The sequence below is a fragment of the Hordeum vulgare genome, chromosome 4H (genome assembly GCF_904849725.1).
Source record: "Hordeum vulgare subsp. vulgare chromosome 4H, MorexV3_pseudomolecules_assembly, whole genome shotgun sequence".
Classification (NCBI taxonomy): domain Eukaryota; kingdom Viridiplantae; phylum Streptophyta; class Magnoliopsida; order Poales; family Poaceae; genus Hordeum; species Hordeum vulgare.
Window position 1 is genome coordinate 44375501 of NC_058521.1, and position 24082 is coordinate 44399582.

At 44.8% G+C, this 24082-nt stretch overlaps 1 protein-coding gene across 5 annotated transcripts; it reads left to right on the forward strand.

Annotated features, from left to right (window-relative positions):
• Positions 1-10357: 10357 nt before the first annotated feature.
• LOC123447800 (B3 domain-containing protein Os03g0620400-like) lies at positions 10358-14113 on the forward strand. Of its 5 annotated transcripts, XM_045124478.1 has the most exons (10): positions 10358-10424; positions 10500-10559; positions 10646-10704; positions 10787-10907; positions 11348-11798; positions 11900-11998; positions 12082-12177; positions 12427-12584; positions 12853-13281; positions 13601-14113. In XM_045124478.1, exons 4-10 carry the CDS (start codon positions 10806-10808, stop codon positions 13850-13852), a joined length of 1587 nt encoding a protein of 528 aa, XP_044980413.1. In that variant the 5' UTR covers positions 10358-10424; positions 10500-10559; positions 10646-10704; positions 10787-10805; the 3' UTR covers positions 13853-14113. The 5 variants fall into 5 exon arrangements, with proteins under 5 accessions (XP_044980413.1, XP_044980411.1, XP_044980414.1 ...); XM_045124476.1 differs by having other exon boundaries at positions 10366-10559; XM_045124479.1 differs by having other exon boundaries at positions 10366-10559; positions 11903-11998.
• The last annotated feature ends 9969 nt before the right edge of the window (positions 14114-24082 follow it).

A 24082-nucleotide genomic window follows, 5' to 3' on the forward strand; every position in this document is an offset into this window, starting at 1 on the left:
TTCCAGTGACCCATTCCCTTGCAATAATAACACTCTGTTTCTCGCTTAGGTCCAGCCTTGGGTTTCTTCATCGGATTGGCAACAGGTTTGCCGCTCTTCTTGGAGTCACCCTTCTTTCCTGTGCCGTTTCTCTTGAAACCAGTGGTCTTATTGACCATCAACACTTGATGCTCTTTCCGGAGTTCTGACTCTGCGACCTTCAGCATCGCGAATAACTCGTCGGGTGACTTGTTCATCCCTTGCATGTTATAGTTCAACACAAAGCCCTTATAGCTAGGTGGCAGTGATTGAAGAATTCTGTTAGTGATAGCCTCTTGCGAGAGTTCAATCCCCAGCTCAGCTAGACGGTTTGAGTACCCAGACATTTTGAGCACATGTTCACTGACAGACAAATTCTCCTCCATCTTGCAAGCATATAATTTATCGGAGGTTTCATACCTCTCGATCCGGGTATTCTTCTGAAAGATAAACTTCAACTCCTGGAACATCTCATATGCTCCATGACGCTCAAAGCGACGTTGAAGTCCCGGTTCTAAGCCATACAAGACTGCACATTGAACTACTAAGTAATCCTCCTTACGTGTTAACCAGGCGTTCAAAACATCTTGGCTAGACGTAGCGGGTGGTTCATCTCCTAGCGCTATGTTAAGGACATAATCCTTTTTCCCAGCTTGCAGGAGCAGCTTTAGATTACGAGCCCAGTCTACAAAGTTGCTTCCATCATCTTTCAACTTAGCTTTCTCAAGGAACGTATTGAAATTTAGGGTTGCTACTCCGTGAGCCATTGATCTACAACATAAAATATTGGAAAGTGGACTTAGACTATGTTCAAGATAATTAGAGTTTACCTAATCAAATTACTGATAAACTCCCACTCAAAAAGTACATCTCTCTAGTCATTTGAGTGGTATATGATCCAAATCCACTATCTCAAGTCCGATCATCACGTGAGTTCAGTATAGTTTCAGTGGTAAGCATCTCTATGCTAATCATATCAACTATACGATTCATGCTCGACCTTTCGGTCTCTTGTGTTCCGAGGCCATGTCTGCACATGCTATGCTCGTCAAGTTTAACCCGAGTGTTCCGCGTGTGCAACTGTTTTGCACCCATTGTATGTGAACACTGAGTCTATCACACCCGATCATCACGTGGTGTCTCGAAACGACGAACTGTCGCAATGGTGCACAGTCGGGGAGAACACAATTTTATCTTGAAACTTTAGGGAGAGAACACCTTATAATGCTACCATCGTTCTAAGCAAAATAAGGTGCATAAAAGGATTAACATCACATGCAATTCATAAGTGACATGATATGGCCATGATCTTGTGCTTCTTGATCTCCATCACCAAAGCACCGGCATGATCTTCATGTCACCGGCGCCACAGCATGATCTCCATCATCGTGCCGCCATCGAGGTTGTCGTGCTATCTATTCTATTACTACTAAAGCTACAACGTAGCAATATAGTAAACACATCTACAAACACAAACGTTAGTTTAAAGACAACCATATGGCTCCTGCCGGTTGCCGTAGCATCGACGTGCAAGTCGATATTAACTATTACAACATGATCATCTCATACATCCAATAAATCACATCATGTCTTTGGCCATATCATATCACAAGCATAGCCTACAAAAACAAGTTAGACGTCCTCTAATTTGTTGTTGCATGTTTTACATGGCTGCTATGGGTATCTAGTATGATCGCATCTTACTTACGCAAAAACCACAACGGAGATGTGCAAATTGCTATTTAACCTCTCTCCAAGGACCGCCTCAGCCAAAACCAATTCAACTAAAGTTGAAGAAACCAACACCCGCCAGTCATCTTTATGCAACGAGTTGCATCACTACTAGGGAAAACCTTATACACAAAAGCTTACCAGTAGCGCTTTTTAAAAGGACGTGCTGCTGCTACTTAGCAGTAGCGCATGTACAAAACAAATGCTACTAATAAACTCATATCAGTAGCGTGTCTCCTATAAAACGCGCTACTACTATAACTGCCACACCATTCCCGACAGGCTAGGTATAGTAGTAGCGCACTTCCTAAACCAGCGCTGCTGCTAGTCTACTTATCTGTAGCGCTGGGCACCAACCCGCGCTGCTGCTATGCTCACCTTATCCACCCCGTACGTGTGCTCCCTCTCTCTTCCTCACTCCCGGCGCCCCCTCGGTCCCCCCTCACACTGTCGCTCCATCTCAGCCCCCCGTCGCTCGCCGCCGTCGTCGCCTACCCCTCCTCCCTCTGCCGCCGTCACCTCCCCCTCCTCCCTGGACTTGTTAATCCTCCACTCCTCCCTCTTCCGCCGTCACCTCCCCCTCCTCCCTCCTCCCTGCCTCACCTCCTCCTTCCTCCATCCACTCCTCCATTCGCCGTCGGCCGCCGGCCCCTCCTCGCTCCCTCCTCCATTCGCCGTCGGTCGGCCCCTCCTCGTTGTGCCTTCCTCCTCCGTCCTCCTTCCTCCTCCCTCCTTCAGTCGCCCCTCCTCCTCCCTCCTCCCTCCTCCATCCACAACCCCTCCTCCCTGCTACATTTTGATTTAGTAGGCTAGTTCATATTTTCTTGTTGATATGCAACATTCTGATTTACTTAATAGTTTGTAGTATAATTTTAGGGTTTAGTTGATATGCAACATTTTGATTTAGGATAGTTTCGAGGGTTTAGTTGATATGCAACATTTTGATTTAGGATAGTTGCTAGAATGAACATGTCATATTTCTTCGTTTATTTCCTTGTGCTAGCTTATATTTCAATATAAGTATAATGTAGTTTTTTTACTATTTTTAGTAAGTGTTTATTAGAAATAGTTTATTTAGTAAGTGTTTAGTAGAAATAGTTTAATCTGTAAGGGAGTGTCCACCATATATGAGATAAGAAGAATGCCGAATGTTGCCGTGGGGGTCATTTCTCCTTCTTCTCCTTGTGCTAGTTATTTGTTATGCACTAGGGGAAGTAGGAGTAACGACTATCATGGACGGTCGAAAAATCGGGGAGGGAGTGTCCACCATATATATATGAGAGAAGAAGAATTCCGACTGTTGCCGTGGGCGTCGCTTCTCCTTCTTCTCCTTGTGCTAGATATTTGTTATGCACTAGGGAAGTAGGAGTAGCGGCCATCATTGACGGTAGAAAAATCGGTGAGGGAGTGTCCACCATACATGACAGAAGAGTGTCCATCATATGTCGTTTATTTAAGTTCCTCAATCGTATTTATTTAGTAATTTATGTTGTTTATTTAAAAATATTTGACAACTAATTTCTTATTGTTTAATTTCTATTTATGTCATTCTCCTAGGGTTAGCGCCGCCGCCTCCGGCCATCTCCGCGTCGCCCCCGCACGGTAATACCACGCTCTCGCTCCCCTCTAGTTCATACTACCTCAAACGTGCACAATCATATTTGGTTAATTTGTCATATGATGTTTTCATGAGCGTTGATCCGCTGAACCTGAGCTAATTAGTTTTTGTCATATGAACTTGGTTAATTTGTCATATGATGTTGCCATGTAATATTCGCTTCAAACATTAAACATGAGCTAAAAAAATTTAAGAGGAATTTGTTTCGACGTCGACGATGCCCATCCCGCATCCTCGTCATCGACTAGGTAGTGGTCACCTGCTTGATAGGCGCCAGCATGTGCGGGACTGGGCTCCGCCGTGCTGGCACTGGGAGGTGCTACCTTCTGGGGGCCGCACCTTGGTGCGGAATCCGAGTCTCATCATTGACCCGAAGCTTTTTTAGTGGTGGTCACGTGGGCCATTATCGGTGACGAGGGAGCCAACCCCCACGGAGGTGGTACGTCGTCGTGTCAGGGAGGAGGACGAGCACGTCTATCGCTACATGGCTGCGTTGGATGCCAGGTTCTCCAATACCTGGCAGGTTCTCCAGGGACACCACCCGAGCTATGATCCGGTGAGGGTTCCTTATCTTTGGGTTGCCACCGCCTGCACCGTGAGGCATCAGCTGGATTATTAGTATGAGTTATATGAGTATGAGTTATATGAGTATGAGTTATATGAATATGAGCTATATGAGTATGAGTTATATGAATATGAGCTATATGAGTATGAGTTATATAAGTATGAGCTATATGAGTATGAGCTATATGAGTATGAGTTATATGAGTATGAGTTATATGAATATGAGTTAGATGAATATGAGTTATATGAGTATGAGTTTTTGTCATATGAACTTGGTTAATTTGTCATATGATGTTGCCATGTAATATTTGGTTCAAACATTAAACACGAGCTATATTAGTATGAGTTATATGAGTATGAGTTGTATGAGTATGAGTTATATGAATATGAGTTATATGAGTTGTTAAATGAGTATGAGTTATATGAGCTGTTATGTGAATATTTTGAATACTGCTAATATTGTTGATGATGATGCATTCTGGTAGTAAACGTTAGCAGTAGCGCTGGAAAATATTAGCAGCAGCGCTTTATGTGATCAAGCGCTGCAAACTTACCAGTAGTGCTGCCTATATCTGCGCTACTACTAGTTTTTAGCTATAGCGGGATAGCAGTAGTGCGTCGACCAGCGCTACTGGTACTAATATATTCAGCGCTACTAGTAGGGTTTTCCCTAGTAGTGCATGTCAGTCGATGAAACCAGTCTCTCGTAAGCGTACGAGTAATGTCGGTCCGGGCCGCTTCAATCCAACAATACCGTCGAATCGATAAAAGACTAAGGAGGGTAGCAAATCGAACATCAACGCCCACAAAACCTTTTGTGTTCTACTCGAGATAACATCTACGCATGAACCTAGCTCATGATGCCACTGTTGGGGAATGTTGCATGGGAAACAAAAAATTTCCTACGCACACAAAGACCTATCATGGTGATGTCCATCTACGAGAGGAGATTAGATCCACATACCCTTGTAGATCGCTAAGCGGGAAGCGTTAAGAAATGCGGTTGATGTAGTGGTACAGCTTCGTGATTCAAATCACCGTCGTCCCACGATCCGTCCCACGATCCGTTCCGATCTAGCGCCGAACAGACGGCACCTTCGCGTTCAGCACATGTACAACTCGATGACGATCTCAGCCTTCTTGATCCAGCAAGAGAGATGGAGAAGTAGATGAGTTCTCCAGTAGCGTGACGGCGCTCTCGTGGTGGTGATGATCTACTCTTGCAGGGCTCCGCCCGAGCTCTGCAGAAATCTGATCTAGAGAAAGAACTACGTGGTATAGATTTGAGTTGCACGTGGCAAAGTTGTGTCTCAAAAAGCCCTAAACCACCAATATATATAGGAGGAGGGGAGGGGCTAGCCTTGGGGCTCAAGGGAGCCCCAAGGGCGCCGACCGAAGGGAGGAGGTGGACTCCCACCCCGGTTCGGTTTGGGGAAAGGAGTTCACTCCTTCCTTCCCACCTCCCTCTTTCCTTTTTTCCCTTTCCTTTGGTATTTTCCCCTTGTTGCGCCATAGCCCTCTTGGGCTGGCCTCACCAGCACACTAAGGGCTGGTGCGCCATCCTCGGGTCACTGGGCTCATTCCCGGGTGGGTGGGCCCCTCCTGGTGAATACCCAGAACACATTCGTCACTCCTGGTACACTCCAGGTAATGCCCGAAACTTTCCGGTGACCAAATGAAACCATCCTATATATCAATCTTAATTTTCGGACCATTCCGGAAACCCTCGTGACGTCCGTGATATCATCCGGGACTCCGAACAACCTTCGGTAACCACACACATAACTCAACTATAGTAAAACATCATCGAACCTTAAGTGTGCACACCCTGTGGGTCCAAGAACTATGTAGACATGACCCGAGACACTCCTCGGTCAATATCCAATAGGGGGACCTGGATGTCCATATTGGATCCTACATATTCTAAGAAGACCTTATCGGTTGAACCTCTGTGCTAAGGATTCATATAATCCCGTGTGTCATTCCCTTTGTCCTTCGGTATGTTACTTTCCCGAGATTTGATCGTCGGTATCCGTATACCTATTTCAATCTCGTTACCGGCAAGTCTCTTTACTCGTTCCGTAATACAAGATCCCGTGACTTACACTTGAGTCACATTGCTTGCAAGGCTTGTTTGTGATGTTGTATTACCGAGTGGGCCCCGAGATACCTCTCCGTCACACGGAGTGACATATCCCAGTCTTGATCCATACTAACTCAACGGACACCTTCGAAGATACCTGTAGAGCACCTTTATAGTCACCCAGTTACGTTGCGATGTTTGATACACACAAGGTATTCCTCCGGTGTCAGTGAGTTATATGATCTCATGGTCATAGGAATGAATACTTGACACGCAGAAAACAATAGCAATAAAATGACACGATCACATGCTATGTTCATAGTTTGGGTCTAGTCCATCACATGATTATCCTAATGATGTGATCCAGTTATCAAGTGACAACACTTGCGTATGGTCAGAAAACCTTAACCATCCTTGATCAACTAGCTAGCCAACTAGAGGCTTGCTAGGGACATTGTTTTGTCTATGTATCCACACATGTATCTATGTTTTCATTCAATACAATTATAGCATGGATAATAAATGATTATCTTGAAACAGGAAATATAATAATAACTATTTTATGATTGACTCTAGGGCGTATTTCCAACACCACCACCATCACCACCACCGGTACCACTTGTGCTTCCTGTACCACCACCACCACCACCCCCTTCGACGTTCTCCTTTTCTTGCATGTACGTGTATTATGTTGCCCTTCATCGCAAACACCACATTTGATATTATTCGGAGCCTCCATCAAATGCCCGCTGCCAAATTGATTCATGCCAGTGTATCCAGCAAGGTCATCCATATCACCCGTGAACCTCTTAGTTCTTCTTCTACCCTTTGTCTCCACCTTCAAGGCAGGGTCTGGCGTAATATGGGTGCCATGATACTGAGGCCATTGTGATTGGTCTAAGAATGGGTGAAACCGAGGCGCCCATGTCAACCTTGTAGCTTCCACATGGAACTCTTGCATCCGCACGGTTTTCCATCGCAAATTGATATGTTTGTCGCCTTAGCCACTATTATCAAATGTGAACATGGCCAATGGTACTTACTGGTCCTCTCGCACTAGCACCACCGTGTCTGGAGGTGCACCTCATATGCGGCACCACCACATGAATGACCGTATCGTGTTGTGCCACCTGGCTCATCGATTTGATATTTCATTTCATACTTGTCGAATGTGATAATTTGTTGTTGCAAAGACTTGGTTGCTTTTAACTGAATCCATTCATCAACCTTCGTCGGGTAATCCATTTTCTCACCTATCCAGTCGGCAGTCTCTTCCGAATGACTCTGAAAGTACTCATTAAGCTTGAAGAAGGTATACTCCACTATTGCAGTCACTGGTAATGAACGGGCACCCTTGAGCATGTTGTTGAAACATTCAACCAAGTTGCTCGTCATGTCGCCATACCGCCTTCCTCCATCATCATGAGCAAATTCCCACTTGTGCTTCTTGCTGAAATTCCTGGTTAAGAATTCTTCCCCCCCCCCCCCCCCCGGCGATCACCGCTGCAAAGAGTTTGTTGTATCGAGCATTGAAAGCTTGTGTGGTGAAGGCAACACATACATGGGTAAGGTCTTTACTGAACTCCTTGCTCTTACATGCCTGGTAAAAGTTGTCCACGAAATGCCGCATGCACCATCTGTGGTGAAGCTTTGAACAGCCTGGAATAACAATGTCCACTGCCTTGAGTATGCCATGGTGCCGGTCCGATATGATGCATACCTCCAATTATCAACAATCACCTTGTGCCTCACATGTCCCATGAACCACTCCCAATTGTCTTGGTGCTCCGAAGGCACCAAAGAAAGTGCAACTGGCAACACATTGTCGTTCGACGAGTGGGCCATTGCTACTATTAGTGTGCCCTTGTATCTGCCGGTCAAGAAGGTGCCATCTACAGACAAGACCGGACGACAATGCTTAAATGCTTGCACACATTGTCCATAACACCAGAAAGCACGTTGGAACACTCCGTGCCTATCTTCGACGACATGATACATGCCCGGGTTCCTATGTGCAATCGCTCCCAACAATCTGGGGAGCCAGTTGTATGCTTCTTCGTAACCACCATACAACATCTGAATAACATTTGCCTTGGCCCTCCATGCCTTCCCATACTTGACTGCATAACCATACAATTTTTTCGCCGGCCTCATGAGAAACCTCACTTTAACAGTGGGATCAACAACTATGTCTCTCATAAATTTGTATCCTAGGTACTCAGGCGTGAGCTGACAGCGTGTCTTACGATTATGTTTCTTTGGTCGTGTGCATAAATGAGTGGAAACACAACTTCTTAACACCCATTCTCCGGTTTCTTCTAACTTTCTGGCACGAACCTTCCATATGCATCCTTCATCTGCTTTCACACACTTCACAGTGAACCGCAAATTTATGTCGGAGTGCTCAACATAAAATGGCACGTGGTTACGAATGGCATAGTCAGACAACCAAACCTTCATGGCAGGCAAAGAGGAGAACTTCAATCCTTTCTTCAAATAAGCATTCTCATCCTCATTCTCCTCCCTTGGTTCACCTGGGTCAGGGCAAGGTGTTGGCTCAATCGTCGTCTTCCTCATGCCACCATCAACTACGACTTTATGGGCAAGGCTGAGATCTCGAAACAAGTGAGCTCTTTTTTCCAAGCCGGTCAACTCAAAGTGAATTTGGTTTTCCTCCTTCGTGAATCCATCCTCGTCCAGTTCTTCCTGAGGACCTTCGTCATCTGAATCATACCCATATAGATGCCTAAAAGGTAACTCACGATCCATCTCCTTTTGTGCTATGTATGCATCCAAGTCACCAATATCAATATCATGAAACCCTTCATCTAACTCATCACCATCACCATCACCTTCAACATCCTTTAGAATTACTTCCTCACTAGCAATCACATCAACTTCGTATTCTTCCCTTGTTGGTGGTGGGCGAATAGCATTAGGGACATGAAATTCAACCTCACTTTCTAGTTGGCTATAAGCATTGGAGGCATCAATCGTAATCATTTGCTCAACAGAAGGCAAACTTGTCCTGTCGGCCATTGGGGAAGAGACAAGCATGTTCAAGTCAATTTCAGCCCGAGGTGGTTCAACCTTCATGGCAAACAATTCAATTGACTTGTCATCTGATTTTTCAACTTGTTCCTTGTACATGTCCCAATGCAAGGCAGAGGTGATAGACATACTTTTCAAGCGAGATTTGACTCCAACTCCAACATCATACCTTCCTATTAACTTAACACCATCATTGGGGTTCATCCAATTTAAGACATGTATCACTTTTGCAACAAGTTCATCATAGCTAGGGCTTCTATCAAAGACAATGGCTTCCTCATACCCATCCCTATTGTTAGTCAAAAATGCCTCCTTGTCCATATAATGAACATTAACAAGTCTCCTCATCTAAAGACACCATCAATGAATTAAACACATCAGTGACAATTGTTGTTTCTCTAATTGGCTATAAGATACACTAATGACATTACTTAAGATACACTAATGATAAACACTAATTAGTCCTAAGTTAAAAACTTTCTACTCATGAAGCTAATATTTATAGCTACAACAAGCTCATCCATATTACCACAAGCTATAATACAAGCTAACCCTAAAAGACACCAAAATAATGGCAAAAGGCATGAACTAGGGTTTCTCCAACAATTCAAAAATCTAGGCAAATAACAAGATTTAAGCAAAAACTAATTGGATGAATCAAAGGAGATTACCACAAGCAACAAGTGATGCAAAGATCCACCGAAGGAAACAACTTTTTGAAGAGGATTTGAGGGGGGGGGGGGTTTGAGGTTTGGAGAGAGGGGAAAATGAGAGCAGAAGGAGAAAGCTCGAGCTCGGGAGAGTGAGTGGGGTGAGTCCCACCCAATCTCCCGTGGGCTGTATAACTTACCCGAGCCAGACGCCAGGGTTCCTCGTGTCTGGATCTGAGCAGACGCTAGGGCCCCTGGCGTCTTGACCCTTTGCCACGTCATCTGGTCAACGGAGGGTATATCGAGCGGCCCACCATCAGACACCAGGGTCCCTGGCGTCTGCAGTGCAATCCACACGTGAGGGACGTTGGCATCACGTAAAAAGGTCAAATTAGAATTATTTTTTAAAACGAAGGCCGGATCTCTATCTTCTTTGTCTTAAAGGTTATAAAAATTATCGGCAATTCATATGAACCAGGATTTTATCTCACAACCTCATGGATATTTGTGCTAGTAATAAATAAATAAATAAGAGTTTTTTAAGGAGCTACATTATGATACGTTGTCCCATCAGATGAGAGGTGACAGCTCACAAGTCAGGACATCATAACGGCGTTGGCGTGGCATCTCTGCCGTCTGGTTTTTGCCCCTCTCTTGGGTTGCTTCGGGAACACCAAACGTCTCACTAGTGGAGGCCAGTCCAGTCCCGGTGAATGAATCCCCTCTATTCTCCGCCTCTGTTTTTCCACGCCCTTCTCAATCAAGGTTTTCTTCTTCCTTCCAGCTCCAGGGCACGGTGATCGCAGGATCCGGACTGGACTGCCCCGCCAAGCCTGTACTGCAGGTTAATCAGACCTCTTTTCTTCTACTGCGTAGGAGTTTTTCCCACCTTCATGTTCATTCCTGATTAGCAGGCTTGTTTGGTTGCAGTTCTTTAGCTCAAGAAGGCCTGGACTCTGGAGGACACTTCTGCGATTCCCTACTCGAAGGTAGTGTCAAAAACGCTGACGGAGGGAGTATATTTTACTCTTGCCGCAAGTTATATAGCTGTAGTAATTGGAATCGGTGTAGGGGATATAGAAGCTGGGAGATGAAAGATTCTTGCCAGGAATGCAAGAGATACTGGAACCATCTACATGGGAAGGTCACTCGTTTCGTCAGGCGGATGAGCAAAAGTTCAAGACATTGCATGGTAATATGCTCTGTTCGAAGTCATATAACATTGCAGATGCAGAGCCTCTTTTTTGGATCCAAGGCGTTAGGCGTATGGCCCTTCTTTATGCAAAGCAAATAATTCCCATCGAAAAAATATAGTTGAAAGAAAATAGTCATCTTTAACTTGTCATCTCCCAATTTTAACTGTCAGGGGCTATTATGCCTTATTCATCTCCACCAATTTTAGGGAAATGTACTCCATTTAAACCAGTGACAAAAATAGTGCGCAATAGTGTTCTGAAAATTTTCTCGCTATATAAATCGATGTACAAAATCTCGCTAATTGCACGCTATAGCGTGATATAGCACGTTAATAGCTTATTTTAAGGCCCACGCTATTTTACGATAGCACACTATTTTTTACCTTCATTTAAACTAGTACTCCTTTAAAATTTACTTGTACATCTGTTGCTGCAGGTCATACCAGAGAGGTTTGCAAACCATTTCGTAGGGAAAATGTCACGGACCGTCAAACTAGAAGGCCCTAATGGTATCGTGTATGATGTTGGAGTTACTGAGCACAGGAATAGAAAAGTCCTCCAATCTGGATGGGAGGTGTTTCTTGATGCCAATGAGATAATAGAGAAAGACTCATTGATGTTCCGATACCGTGGAAGTTCTTGCTTCAAGGTTGCGGTCTTTGATTCTAGTGGTTGTGAGAAAACGGTGCCCTGTTTTGGCATAGGGGGCACTATCAGTGATCAAGAACCAATCACAAATTCTACAGAAATGCCAAGCAGTTCCAGCGATCGTAATACTCACTCGTCAATGGATCGGCGATCAGATGGATGCCAAAGTGAAAGCTCAGAACATTGTAGAGAACTGTCAAGGACAGACGCAACATCCTCTCCATCTGAGGATTTGTCAGGTTATCTTGCCAGCTTGCGTGTACCTTTGTGTTATCTGTTATGCTTTAAGGTGCCATTTTATCTGAAGTTGCATTTCCTCTTGAAAACTGTTATACAAAAGAAGACAGTCCTAATGAGCATGAGTCTTCTGGATCGGATGATCATACACTCCCAAAGATGATCTCAACAGCGCGTGTTAAGGAGGAACAATATTCTGATGGTATGGCAGTATAATGCAAGTACTTCCGATCCAATTCATATATTTTTTTCTAGGTTATGTGATTGTACTTACTAAATTGTCAGCAAGTGGAAGATCATACGAATGCCAAAGTGGGAGCTCAAGTTATAGTGGGAGTACTAGGAACACAGCTGTTATGTCCACTCCATCTGCGGAGTCAGGTTATATTCTTAAGTTACATTTGCAATAAAGGGGCCGTATGCATCGTGCTGATGCAGAGGCCGGCGGCAACCCTCCTTTTCTAAAAAAAAAAATTGCGTCAAAAAAGTTGCATCGATTTTTTTCTTCTTGATTACATGTATACATGCGTCATTGCGTCTACATTAGCCATTGTTAGTTTGACCTACGAATTTATCTAGGAGAAGCTAATTTTTCAGAGTATGATTCTTTCGACTCGGATGATATTTCAGGACCTCCAAAGGATAAGTATGTGTTGCCAAGTAGGAGTAATTTAGCTGACGCACAAAAAGAGAAAATAGATAGGCTTCTCCAGGACATTCAATCCAGAACTCTTGCATTCGTGGCTATCATGAGGAAGTCCAATGTCCGACCACTGTATCCTTCTCTGGTAAATTTCCTGAGTTCTTTTTTAGCGCACTACAACCCTCTGTGGTCTATAGAACTAATAGAGGTGTTTACTAGTTAATATTTATGGTTTGAATGCTATAGGGGAAGTGGGAAACTATGTCATGCTCATATTCTCATCGCTCTTTCCGAACGCTTAACATGAATGTTTTTTTCTTTCTTGACAGTTGAAACATATTTTGGCTGAGTTTTGTATTCTGTTTATTTGTTTGTTTGTTTATGGCATCACACTCTGTCCAATTTGTGATCAGACCATCACTAAGGAATGCGCAGCTGCACACTTTCCCCATGAAAGTGCATCCGTCATACTTCAGAGGCCGGGCGAGAGCAAAAAGTGGTACCCCAGGTTCTGCAAGGGGAATGGTGGAAGTATTCACAAGATTAGGGGGGAGTGGTCAGATTTTGTTTGTGACAATCATGTGGAGGAGGCAGATATATGCATCTTTGTATCAACAAAGGGTGGGGGAAGGTTCACATTTACGGTTCATCTAATTCACTCAGAAAGCAAGGCGCACGCATGTCCTTTTGTGCCGCCCTACATACTACCAAAAACAAGGTTTCTATCTCCATTGCAGAAGATCATAGTTGAAGATAAAGCGCAAGCCATCCAACTCGAAGCACATTTTTATGTGGCAATCATGAACAAAATCAATGTAGGTGTGAAAGGTCATTACAACCTGGTAAGCTATTTTTTTTTTTCTAGAATTTTATTGTTACCTAGTCAAAGCCCCCCAAGTTGCTGTCATCTGTCATAACATAATTAAGTTTCAAAAAAAAAAAAACGTAACTAATTTTAGCATTGTAGCGAGCCAGGGACGCCGTGGGTTTTGGATCTCCAATTTACCGTGCTATTAGCAAACTGTTTGGATTAAAATTACTTTTGCAGCTGAATCAAATAAATGCCACAAGATTCTGTACCTATGTTGTAGGGCTGTTTTATTTTATCAACATCATTGGTCGACCTGTAATTGTAACATCCTTATATCTGTAAAATACTAGGAGTTCGGTGCAAAATATGCTGCTGTGTATCTTCCAAAGAAAGAGCAAACTATTTTGCTCCAGCGTACGGGGAAGGAATGGCAAACCCAGATGCGTATTCGGAGGGGTAGGAGACGATTCCTTGAAAAAGGTTGGTGCGAATTTGCCACTGACAACCGTCTGCAAGTTGGTGATCTCTGCCTGTTCGAGCTGAAGCGGAACCGGAGGAAGCTTACCATGATTGTCCATATCATTTCTCGTGATCAGTGTTAGTTTTTGTACGGAGTACTTTGTAGTATATAAGGGGATGATGACCCGTGCTGTTTTGATTTTTTGTCCAAAAGGACCACCTGCCGAATCAAATGCACGGAAAAGGCCACCTCTAGGTGCAAATTAATTCTGTTAGAACTATATTTTGTACTCTAATCTAAAACCAAACCATGGTATGGTTGATCTCCGAGGATTACTGCATGATCGCTAAAACTCTGAATTTCTATAAGTCTTAGTCCAAGTGTTGTTTTAGCTTCGTATAAACCCTGACTTGTATTTTTGCACTGCGTTCGTCATCTGAATGCAAATTTAGCTCTTTTCTCTCTCTGGAAAATCTGTTTTTGATCTATGTTGTTACAAGAACTCTAGTAGAGTTGTCGCCGATCGGCATAATAAATATACTGAAAAGGACACTCTAGTAGAGTCGTCATCCGGTCCCGGTCGCCATAATTTATGAAGAGCTTTTCATATCCAACCTGTGAGTCTCCATATTTGGAGGCTGGGGTCTTGGTTTGGAGGGCGCGCCATCTGCCAACCTCTCATGTGGGAGGGATGTTTTGCCTCCCACGTCTGCGCAGCCCATCTCATCTCCCTCTTAATGGGGCAGACATCCATGGCACAAGGAAGCATGTTGCATGCAGCTAGTCCCGCCACATTTTTCGCCATCCATTGTTATAAATTGGTCATCACCGTATCTCCATTTTTCACACCACTACCGCCCACAGCCTCCACTTTCCTCACCACCACCCACAACCTTCACTTTTCTCCCATCCCCATACCACTTGGCCCATGACTGGATTGGGTGCCACTCTTGGATGAGGAGAAGCTAATCTCGGATGAGGAGTAAGCGAACGAGGAGACCGCTCTAAACGCCAAGGAGGAGAAGTGGCATTGCCATGATGCATTGTCTCCTCTCTAAACACCAAGGAGGAGAAGTGGCATTGCCATGATGCATTGTCTCCTCTCTAAACACCAAGGAGGAGAAGTGGCATTGCCATGATGCAATGGAGGCCACGCAAGAGGATATCCCTTTGACGAATGGTTCGATTTGAATCCCAAAGCACACTTCGTTGAGCAGGATATTCAACACGACTACGTGGGGATCCGGTATGGCAGGAGAGGGCTCGTCCACATAGATCATCAAGACCTTATTGTGCTCCCTATTTCCTCATTGTTGAGGAGGTATGTGATGAGCGCTATGCCGCATGCGCCATGGTCGTCGCCCCGATGAAATCTTCAAGGTCACCATCGTTGGGCAATCGTTAAAGGTGGAGAGGGTTGCGTCATGTGGATCCATTAGGAGAAGACACAAGTGAATTCGATGATGCACATAAAACATGAACATGGTGTCATTTAGTCACACAAACCGTGCCATATCGAGCCTTGACCCTTGAAAAAGTTGTCCCTGACCCAGATGACGACTGACAGGAATGAGACCAAGACTTTTCGACCTTTATATGATAACTTTGTAATGCAATTTTATCTAAAATTAGTGTTTTAATCCCTCAAATTGATTGTGTGAGTATTTAGTTTATGCAACAAAAAATATAAGGAAAGAAAAGAAAAGATGAAGTTTGTATTATGACGACTCTGTGTTTGTGGAGAACCGTCGCGACCTTCATATCCTCTCCATATGGCGATCGCACACAAGGCAACTCTGCTAGAGTTGCTCTTATGATAGTTGGTTTCCCTTTTGTCCTAGTCTGGACGATGGGTGGTGCAGCACCAATATTACCTAGTTACTGGAACCTCTCGTAGTTTGCAGTGTAAAACTGAGGCGACACTTTGTTGAAGGAGTTGTCTTCGCGTCCTTGTTCTGGACTTAATTTGTTGGTTCAGTGACACTTAGTATTGAATACTACTCCCTCCGTACTAGTTCTCCACAACAACAATTATTTAGGTACACACGGAGTACTTTTTGTCTTATCAGTTTGATCTGACACAACTGTTGTGAAACGTTGCATGGGAAACAAAAAAAATTCCTACGCAGATACAAGATCTATCCATGGCGATGAGCGTCTACGAGAGGAGAGATTGGATCCACATACCCTTATAGATCGATATGTTGGAAATATGCCCTAGAGGTAATAATAAAATAGTTATTATTATATTTATGTGTTCAAGTTAAATGTTTATTATCCATGCTAGAATTGTATTGAATGGAAAATCAGATACATGTGAGGATACATAGACAACACTCTGTCCCTAGTAAGCCTCTAGTTGACTAGCTCGTTGATCAAAGATGCTTAAGGTTTCCTAGCTATAGACAAGTGTTGTCACTTGATAATGGGATCACATCATTAGGAGAATGATGTGATGGACAAGACCCAAACTATGAACGTAGCATGTGATCATGTCGTTTTATTGCTACTGTTTTTCTGCATGTCAAGTATATGTTCCTATGACCATGAGATCATGTAACTCACTAACACCGGAAGAATACCTCGTGTGTATTAAACGTCACAACGTAACTGGGTGACTATAAAGATGCTCTACATGTATATCCAAAGGTGTCCGTTTAGTTAGCATGGATCAAGACTAGGATTTGTCACTCCGTATGACGGAGAGGTATCTCGGGGCCCACTCGGTAATACAACATCACAACAAGCCGTGCAAGCATTGTGACTAAAAGAGTTAGCCACGGGATTTTGTATTACTGAACGAGTAAAGAGACTTGCCGGTAATGAGATTCAAATAGGTATAGAGATACCTACGATTGAATCTTGGACAAGTAACATACCGAAGGACAAAGGGAATGCTATACGGGATTAACTGAATCCTTGACATAGAAGTTCAACCGATTAAGATCTTCGTAGAATATGTAGGATCCAATATGGACATCCAGGTCCGCTATTGGATACTGACCGGAGATTGTCTCGGTCAGGTCTACATAGTTCTCGAACCCGTAGGGTCTGCACACTTAAGGTTCGGTGACGTTTCAGTATAGTTGAATTGTGGATGTTGGTAATGAAATGTTGTTCGGTGTCCCGGATGATTTCCCGGACGACACGATGGGTTCCGGAATGGTCCGGAGACAAAGATTGATATATAGGAAGTATCCATTTGGCTTTCATAAGAATTTTGGGCATTATTGGTAAAGTACCGGGAGTGACGAATGGGTTCCGGAGTTCCACCGGAAGGGGCCACCCACCCGGGAGGGGACCAAACAGGCCCAAGGGTGGTGCTCGAGCTCCTAGTAGGATGGGCAACCAGCCCAAGTGTGCCTATTCAGTCGAAGTGGAGAAAGAGATAGAGGTGGGCCAAACAGACTAGGGAGAGGAGTTCTCCTCCACCAAACCGAATTGGAGGAGGACTCCTCCCTCCTCCTAGCACCGGCTGAACCCTAGGGCAAGTCCCTAGGGCGCCACCCCTCCCTCCCCCTCCTATATATAGTGAATGGTAGAGAGGCTTTTTGCACCACAAGCCATGGTGCAGCCCTCTCTCCCTCCACCACCTCGTGACACCCCATAGTTATTTCGGTATGACACGGCGAAGTCCTGCCGGAGTAGCTCCACCATCATCAACGTCACGCCGTCGTGCTACTCGAGAATTCAGATACCTCTTCGTCTCTCTTGCTGGATCAAGAAGGCGGAGATCATCATCGAGTTGTACGTGTGCTGAACACGGAGGTTGCCGTGGTTTTGTCACGGCATATGTCCTCGTTGAAGGACTTAGGTGTGGAGCCATCGCAGCTATGTGGCGGCTTGAGAAGGGTTGGTCGGAATTGAGAGACGCGAGTTTACCCAGGTTCGGCCCTTATGATGGAGGTAAAAGCCTACGTCCTGCTTGTGTTTCATTGATGAAGATGATGATCCCGATTACAAGGGTGCAGACTCGCCACCTCTAATCTCGTGGGTGTATAATCTGTATATCTCTAATTGCTCGGCCTTGTCATGGCTCAATCGAACTTGTATTGTCCCTCTTGGGGTGCCTTATCCCTCCTTATATAAGTGGAAGGGGTAGGTTTAAATGTAGAGTCCTACTAGGAGTAGGAATAGGACTAGTCTCTTTTAAATCCTAATCCGGGTCTTGTTTCCTTTGTGAAGGAGTCTTTCCTCTTCTTGGGCCTTCTCTTGTAAGCCGGCCCTCTTGGCCCCTCTATGAACCGCCTTATACCGGGATGCACGCCGGGCCTTGGGCCTCCAGTCTTGTCATTCGTCTGACCCGCCTACCGAGTCACCAGTGAGTCGCCAAGCTCAGGCGGGTCACCAATGAGTCATCAGTGAGTCGCCAAGTCCCAGCCGGGTCATACACCAAGCCAGGTTACACCGTGGGGTATATCCCTGACATTAGCCCCCAGGTTAGCTTGAATTTATTCAAGGTAAGATCCTGAAATAATAATAATAAATATGTTAAGGGACCATCTTGCTCCACTGGCCGGCTTGATTTACTGAAGTGGATCCTTGAAAATCCGGGTTTCTTTGAACTGTCTTCAATCATCTTGCAGGTACGTGTCCTCTGCAATAAAATACATATGCCATTGAGCCGGCCTCCAATGCTTTGGCTTGGTGTAAATTTGGGGAATAAGAAATCCACACAATGTTGAACCGGCTTCTCTTGCTTCGGCGGGTTATGGTTAATAATGGCGTGTAATGTTTGCTGGTAATACTACTTCAAAGAACTACACTCCAATTGACTTGATCAAATTATTGGGGATAAAGAAATCCATGTGATGTCGAACCGGCCTTTCAATGCTTCAACTAGATAAAAATATGTTGAGCCGGTCTCGCTCACAATTGACATCTTGAAAGTGCTCTTCAATTTTTTGACATATCCATATTACGTGTAGCCCCCAAGCTCCAAGTTTAGCAGTTCATGATGACTTGGACATTTGCAATAATATCTTTGACCATGTAGCCCCCAAGTGCCGGGTTGTCTTGCCTGCAGCAGCCTGGGACTTGTAATCATCTTATACTTATAAAGCTTCAGCTGGTGTAGCCCCCAAGGGGCGGCTCATCAGTGTGTGATGGGCCGGGCCTTCAATTTGGATCTCATGATCTGTGAAACAACTGAGTGTTGTAGCCCCCAAGTGCCGGGTTGTCCTGCCTGCAGCAACCTGGTACTTCAAATTTTTTGATCTCAATAGTGTAGCCCCCAAGTGCCTGGTTGATTGCTTGCGGCGACTCGAGACTTCCACGTTCTTCTCCTTTGAAAATAAAACATCATATGATGTAGCCCCCAAGGGCCGGGTCATTATGCAATAATGAGGAGGGACTTTGTAAATCTGATGATGTAACCTTGAGCAGCAATGTGTAGCCCCCAAGGGCCGGGTCATTATAAAAATGATGAGCCGGTGCTTCCTTGAATCCATACTTGAATAAAGAGCGATATGCAGCCCCCCAAGGACGGCTTATCTCCTTGAGGTAGCCGGGTTTGATGATGATGTGATGATTTGAAAGAGCAGTTTGCATTAGCCCCCAAGTGTCATGGTGCACGATTGCAGCGACATGGGACTTCCATACTTTGATGTAATCTTTATTTGAATAATGTAGCCCCCAAGTGTCGCGTCGTGTGCCTACAGCGACTCGAGACTATTCCTTCCACTTTAGAATAAAATCATATCCACACTGTGAACTGATGATGCCTTTTGATGAAAGAAATCCTTGACCAAGGTTGCAATGTAACCTGGCAAACATATACTTGAGAAATCCATATGTCGGAGAAATCCATAAGTGTTGTAGTTTACTACAGAGCACAAGTTGAAAAAAATCCATGAGCCGGTCAATTAGATGACCCGGGATTATATGTGATAGGGCAGCTCTTCGAGAAATAATTAATTCTTCCGAGCTGGCTTAAAAACCCCAATCATTTGACATTGGTTATGATAAACCATGATGAAAATCAAGCCATATTGGCTATCAATGATTTATTTGCTCCTGCGAAAATTTATGCTTTGACCCGGTTTGAAGACCGACATGATATGTATGTAGGATGCATGATGTAGTGCAGTATGATGCATGCATATGATAGAATACTGCTGGCAACACCATAGTATGGCATCAAGTTATTTTAAATAAGTCGGCTCAGTGAGTCACGACGGGTAGGACGAGCTCGTAAGGCTCTAGTGGTACCCTAAAGAGTTAAACTGGCTCAGTGAGTCACAGCTGGGTAGGACGAGCTTGCAAGGCTCTAGTGCTACCCTAAAGAGGCTTTTGCAACAACCTTAGTTGTTTAGACTGGCTGATCAGGCGCAAGTCAAGCTTCAGTGAAGCAGGTTCAGTGAACCCATGGTTTGTCTATTTTCCATATGCCGGCTCCCGCAAGCACCCTTCATGTTTTAACCTTGGCGAGTTCAAGGTCCAAACTGGATTGACTCGCTAAGAGTACATGGGACCATAGGACGAGTCGCCAAACACACAGTCTAGTATAACCATTGTAATGTGTTAATTTTTCGTTAGCCAAGAGGGTATTCAGGCTGAACTCGGTGAGTAGAAGCCCCCAAGTGACCTATGACCAGGGAAAAGTCGAGCATAGGATTGCAGAAGCTTACGCTCTTACTGCAAACGACATAGGTACTAGTAGCCCCCAAGTAAGCCGACTTAATTCTCAAGATCATAATAGGCGCCCATGTTTGAACCGTGCAGCGTGGCAACTTTGGTCCTCTTTGGCTTACCAGTACCCTTGTTTGAACAAGTGCACCGTGGCGACTTATCCTCTTTGATACTGATAGCGTCCATGTTTGAACGACTTTTAAATCATCCTCCAATAAGGTCGGGCACCCATGTTTGGGCGGTCGCATCATGGCGACTTGTCTTCTTGGACGGCTTTTAAATCATCTGCCAATAAGGTCGCAACCCTCGGGATCGGCTTAATTTTCTTGTAATGACCCGGGGTTCTTGAATTATTCAGCCCGGTTGAATCTGCCGAGTCTATGCCTGTGTAGCCCCCGAGTTTTAAGTCGAATCAAGGAGGCGGCTTGAGAATCTCCATACTTGATTGTGACATAAACCAGAATAGGGTTGATGGTGAATAATGTACTTTTGACCCGTGCTTAATTCTGAGGTAGTCCGGCTCTCGTGGTTCCTCCAAGGCCACTTTCCTTTTCTTTTGCCGTTGCTTTGAATTGCCGGCTCAATGATGGCTGGCCCAAATTGTAGCTTCATGGTTGTTTCCTTCATGACAAACTCTCGTATTACTTTTGATATCCTGAAGTAGATAGCATTGGCCAATGTGTCTATCCATTTGAGCAACCCGATGCAAGTTAGAGCTGGTCCGTGTTTTGATGATGTTGTGTAAGACATGAATGCCATTTTTTCCTTTGCTCCAATGTTGTTGGGGGAGATGGGCCGCAGAGGCGACTTGCATGCGTCCATTGGGCGGCTCATATAGGCGAGCACTGCACCGATATGTTTGATGGAGAACATACGGCAGCTTGCGTGTGTCTGTTGGGTGGCTCATCCAAGCGAGCACTGCACCGATATGTTGATGTCGTCCGGACCACGAGGGTGGCGTTTTGTGTCCGTCTGTTGGGCGGCTCGTACATGCGAGCACTGCACCGGTGAGTTAATATAAACCGGACCATGGGAGAGGCGTTTTGCGTCCGTCTGTTGGGCGGCTCGTACATGCGAGCACTGTAGAGGCGAGTTTATGTGGAATGGGAGAGTTGTATGGGCCCGAGAATCGGTTGCATCATTGTAATCCGTCTTTTATCATGCGGACATGAGAGTTGGCCACGTCATTGTAAGTTGCCTTGGTCGCGCGGATGTGAGAGTTGGCCGCGTCATTGTAAGCCGTCTTGGTCGCGCAGATGTGAGAGTTGGTTGCATCGTTGTAAGCCACCTTAGTGTGATACGAACAAACGCCGTTCTAGATTGATGTTGGCGCACGTCCATCTCCACGGTATTGCGCCGCTTTGTAATGAATAATTTCCCTATGTAAAAATATTTTAGGCGAAAGCAATTGTTTCTCGAAGGAATTGAAAATAGGAAATAGATAGGGCGAATAACATGTGATATTTTTGTCGGATGAGTGCGGACACCGATGCTGGACGTAATCGGACGACGTTGTAGTTGCACTTTCAACATAATATATGCACTCACATGGGCGTTTCCTTGTATTGTGGATGCACGTGGTGCTGCGTAAGGCTGCGCTTTGTCTGCAACAACTTTGGATGGTCTGAGTAACTCATCTTTTGATTCGTACAAACGATATAGCGACGACCGCCACGAAATTTTCTCTTTCTTTGACAACTGATTAAATCGTCGTATGGCGTCTCTGCATCCGACGGATTTTGCCGCTGAACTCTTTTATTTTTTGACTGCATCTGTTCCTTGGCCGCGGGGGGCTCCATCCAAGCGATTTTGTCACGACATATGTCCTCGTGCTAGGACTTAGGTGTGGAGCCATCGCAGCTATATGGTGGCTTGAGAAGGGTTGGTCGGAATCCAGAGACGCGAGTTTACCCAGGTTCGGCCCCTCCGATGGAGTTAAAATCCTACGTCCTCCTTGTGTTTCATTGATGAAGATGACGATCTCGATTACAAGAGTGCAGACTCGCCACCTCTAATCTCATGGGTGTCTAATCTATCTATCTCTAATTGCTCGGCCTTGTCATGGCTCAATCAAACTTGTCTTGTCCCTCTTGGAGCGTCTTACCCCTCCTTATATAAGTGGAAGGGGTAGGTTTACATGTAGAGTCCTACTAGTAGTAGGAATAGGACTAGTCTCTCTTGAATCCTAATCCGAGTCTTGTTTCCTTGTGAAGGAGTCATTCCTCTTCTTGGGCCTTCTCTTGTAAGCTGGCCCTCTTGGCCTCTCTATGAGCCGCCTTATACCGGGATGCACGCCGGGCCTTGGGCCTCCAGTCTTGTCATTCGCCTGACCCACCTACCGAGTCACCAGTGAGTCGCCAAGCTCAGCCAGGTCAGCAATGAGTCGTCAGTGAGTCGCCAAGTCGCAGTCGGGTCATACACCAAGCCGGATTACACCACGGGGTATATCCCCAACATAGGTGTCGTCCGTACGACACTAGATCGTGATTGGATCGCGGGACGACTTGCTATTTGGATTGCGAAGACGTTCGACTACATCAACTGTGTTTTTTAACGCTTCCCTCTTAGCAATCTACAAGGGTATGTGAATCCGATCTCCCCTCTCGTAGATGGTCATCACCATGGATAGATCTTACGTGTGCGTAGGAATTTTTTTGTTTCCCATTCAACGTTTCCCAACAGTGGCATCATGATCTAGGTCTATGCGTAGATGACATCCCGAGTAGAACACAAAGGATTTTGCAGGCCCTCCTTAGTATTTTCTTGATTCCGCAGTATTGTTGGATGAAGCGGCCCGGACCAACATTACTGGTACGCTTACAAAAGACCGGTTCCATCGACTAACATGCAACTTGTTGGATAAAGATGGCTGGCGGGTGTTTGTTTCTCATACTTTAGTTGAATCGGATTTGAGTGAGGCGGACATTGGAGAAGGTTAAATAGCAACTTGTGTATCACCATTGTGGTTTTGCGTAAGTAAGATGCGATCATGCTAGATACACATAGCAACCACGTAAAACATGCAACAACAAATTAGATGACGTCTAACTTGTTTTTGCAGGGTATGATGTGATAATATATGGCCAAATACATGATATGATATATTTTATATATGAGATGATCATGTTGTAATAGTTAAATATAGACTTAAACGTCGATGCTACAGAAACTGGCAGTGTCCATAGGGCTGTCTTTAATTATTTCGCGCTTGGTGATGCTTTGCTTTATTACTAGTTCAGTATCTTTAGTAACAATAGCATAGTTAGCGTGACAACCTCGATGTCAGCACAATGATGGAGATCATGGTGTGACGCCGGTGACGATGGATATTATGCCGGTGCTTTCTAGATGGAGATCAAAAGCACAAGTTCATGGCCATATCAAGTCACTTATGATTTGCATGTGATGTTAATCCTTTTATGCACCTTATTTTGCTTAGGACGACGGTAGCATTATAAGGTGATCCCTCACTAAAATTTCAAGATAAAATTTTGTTCTCCCCGAGTGTGCACTGTTGCGATAGTTCGTCCTTTCGAGACACTACGTGATGATTGGGTGTGATAGACTGTACGTTCACATATAACGGGTGCAAAATAGTTGTACACGCAGAACACTCGGGTTAAACTTGACGAGCCTAGCATGTAAAGAAATGGCCTGGGAACACAAGAGACCTAAAGGTCGAACATGAGTCATATAGTAGATATGATTAACATAGAGATGTTCACCATTGAAGCTAACTTAA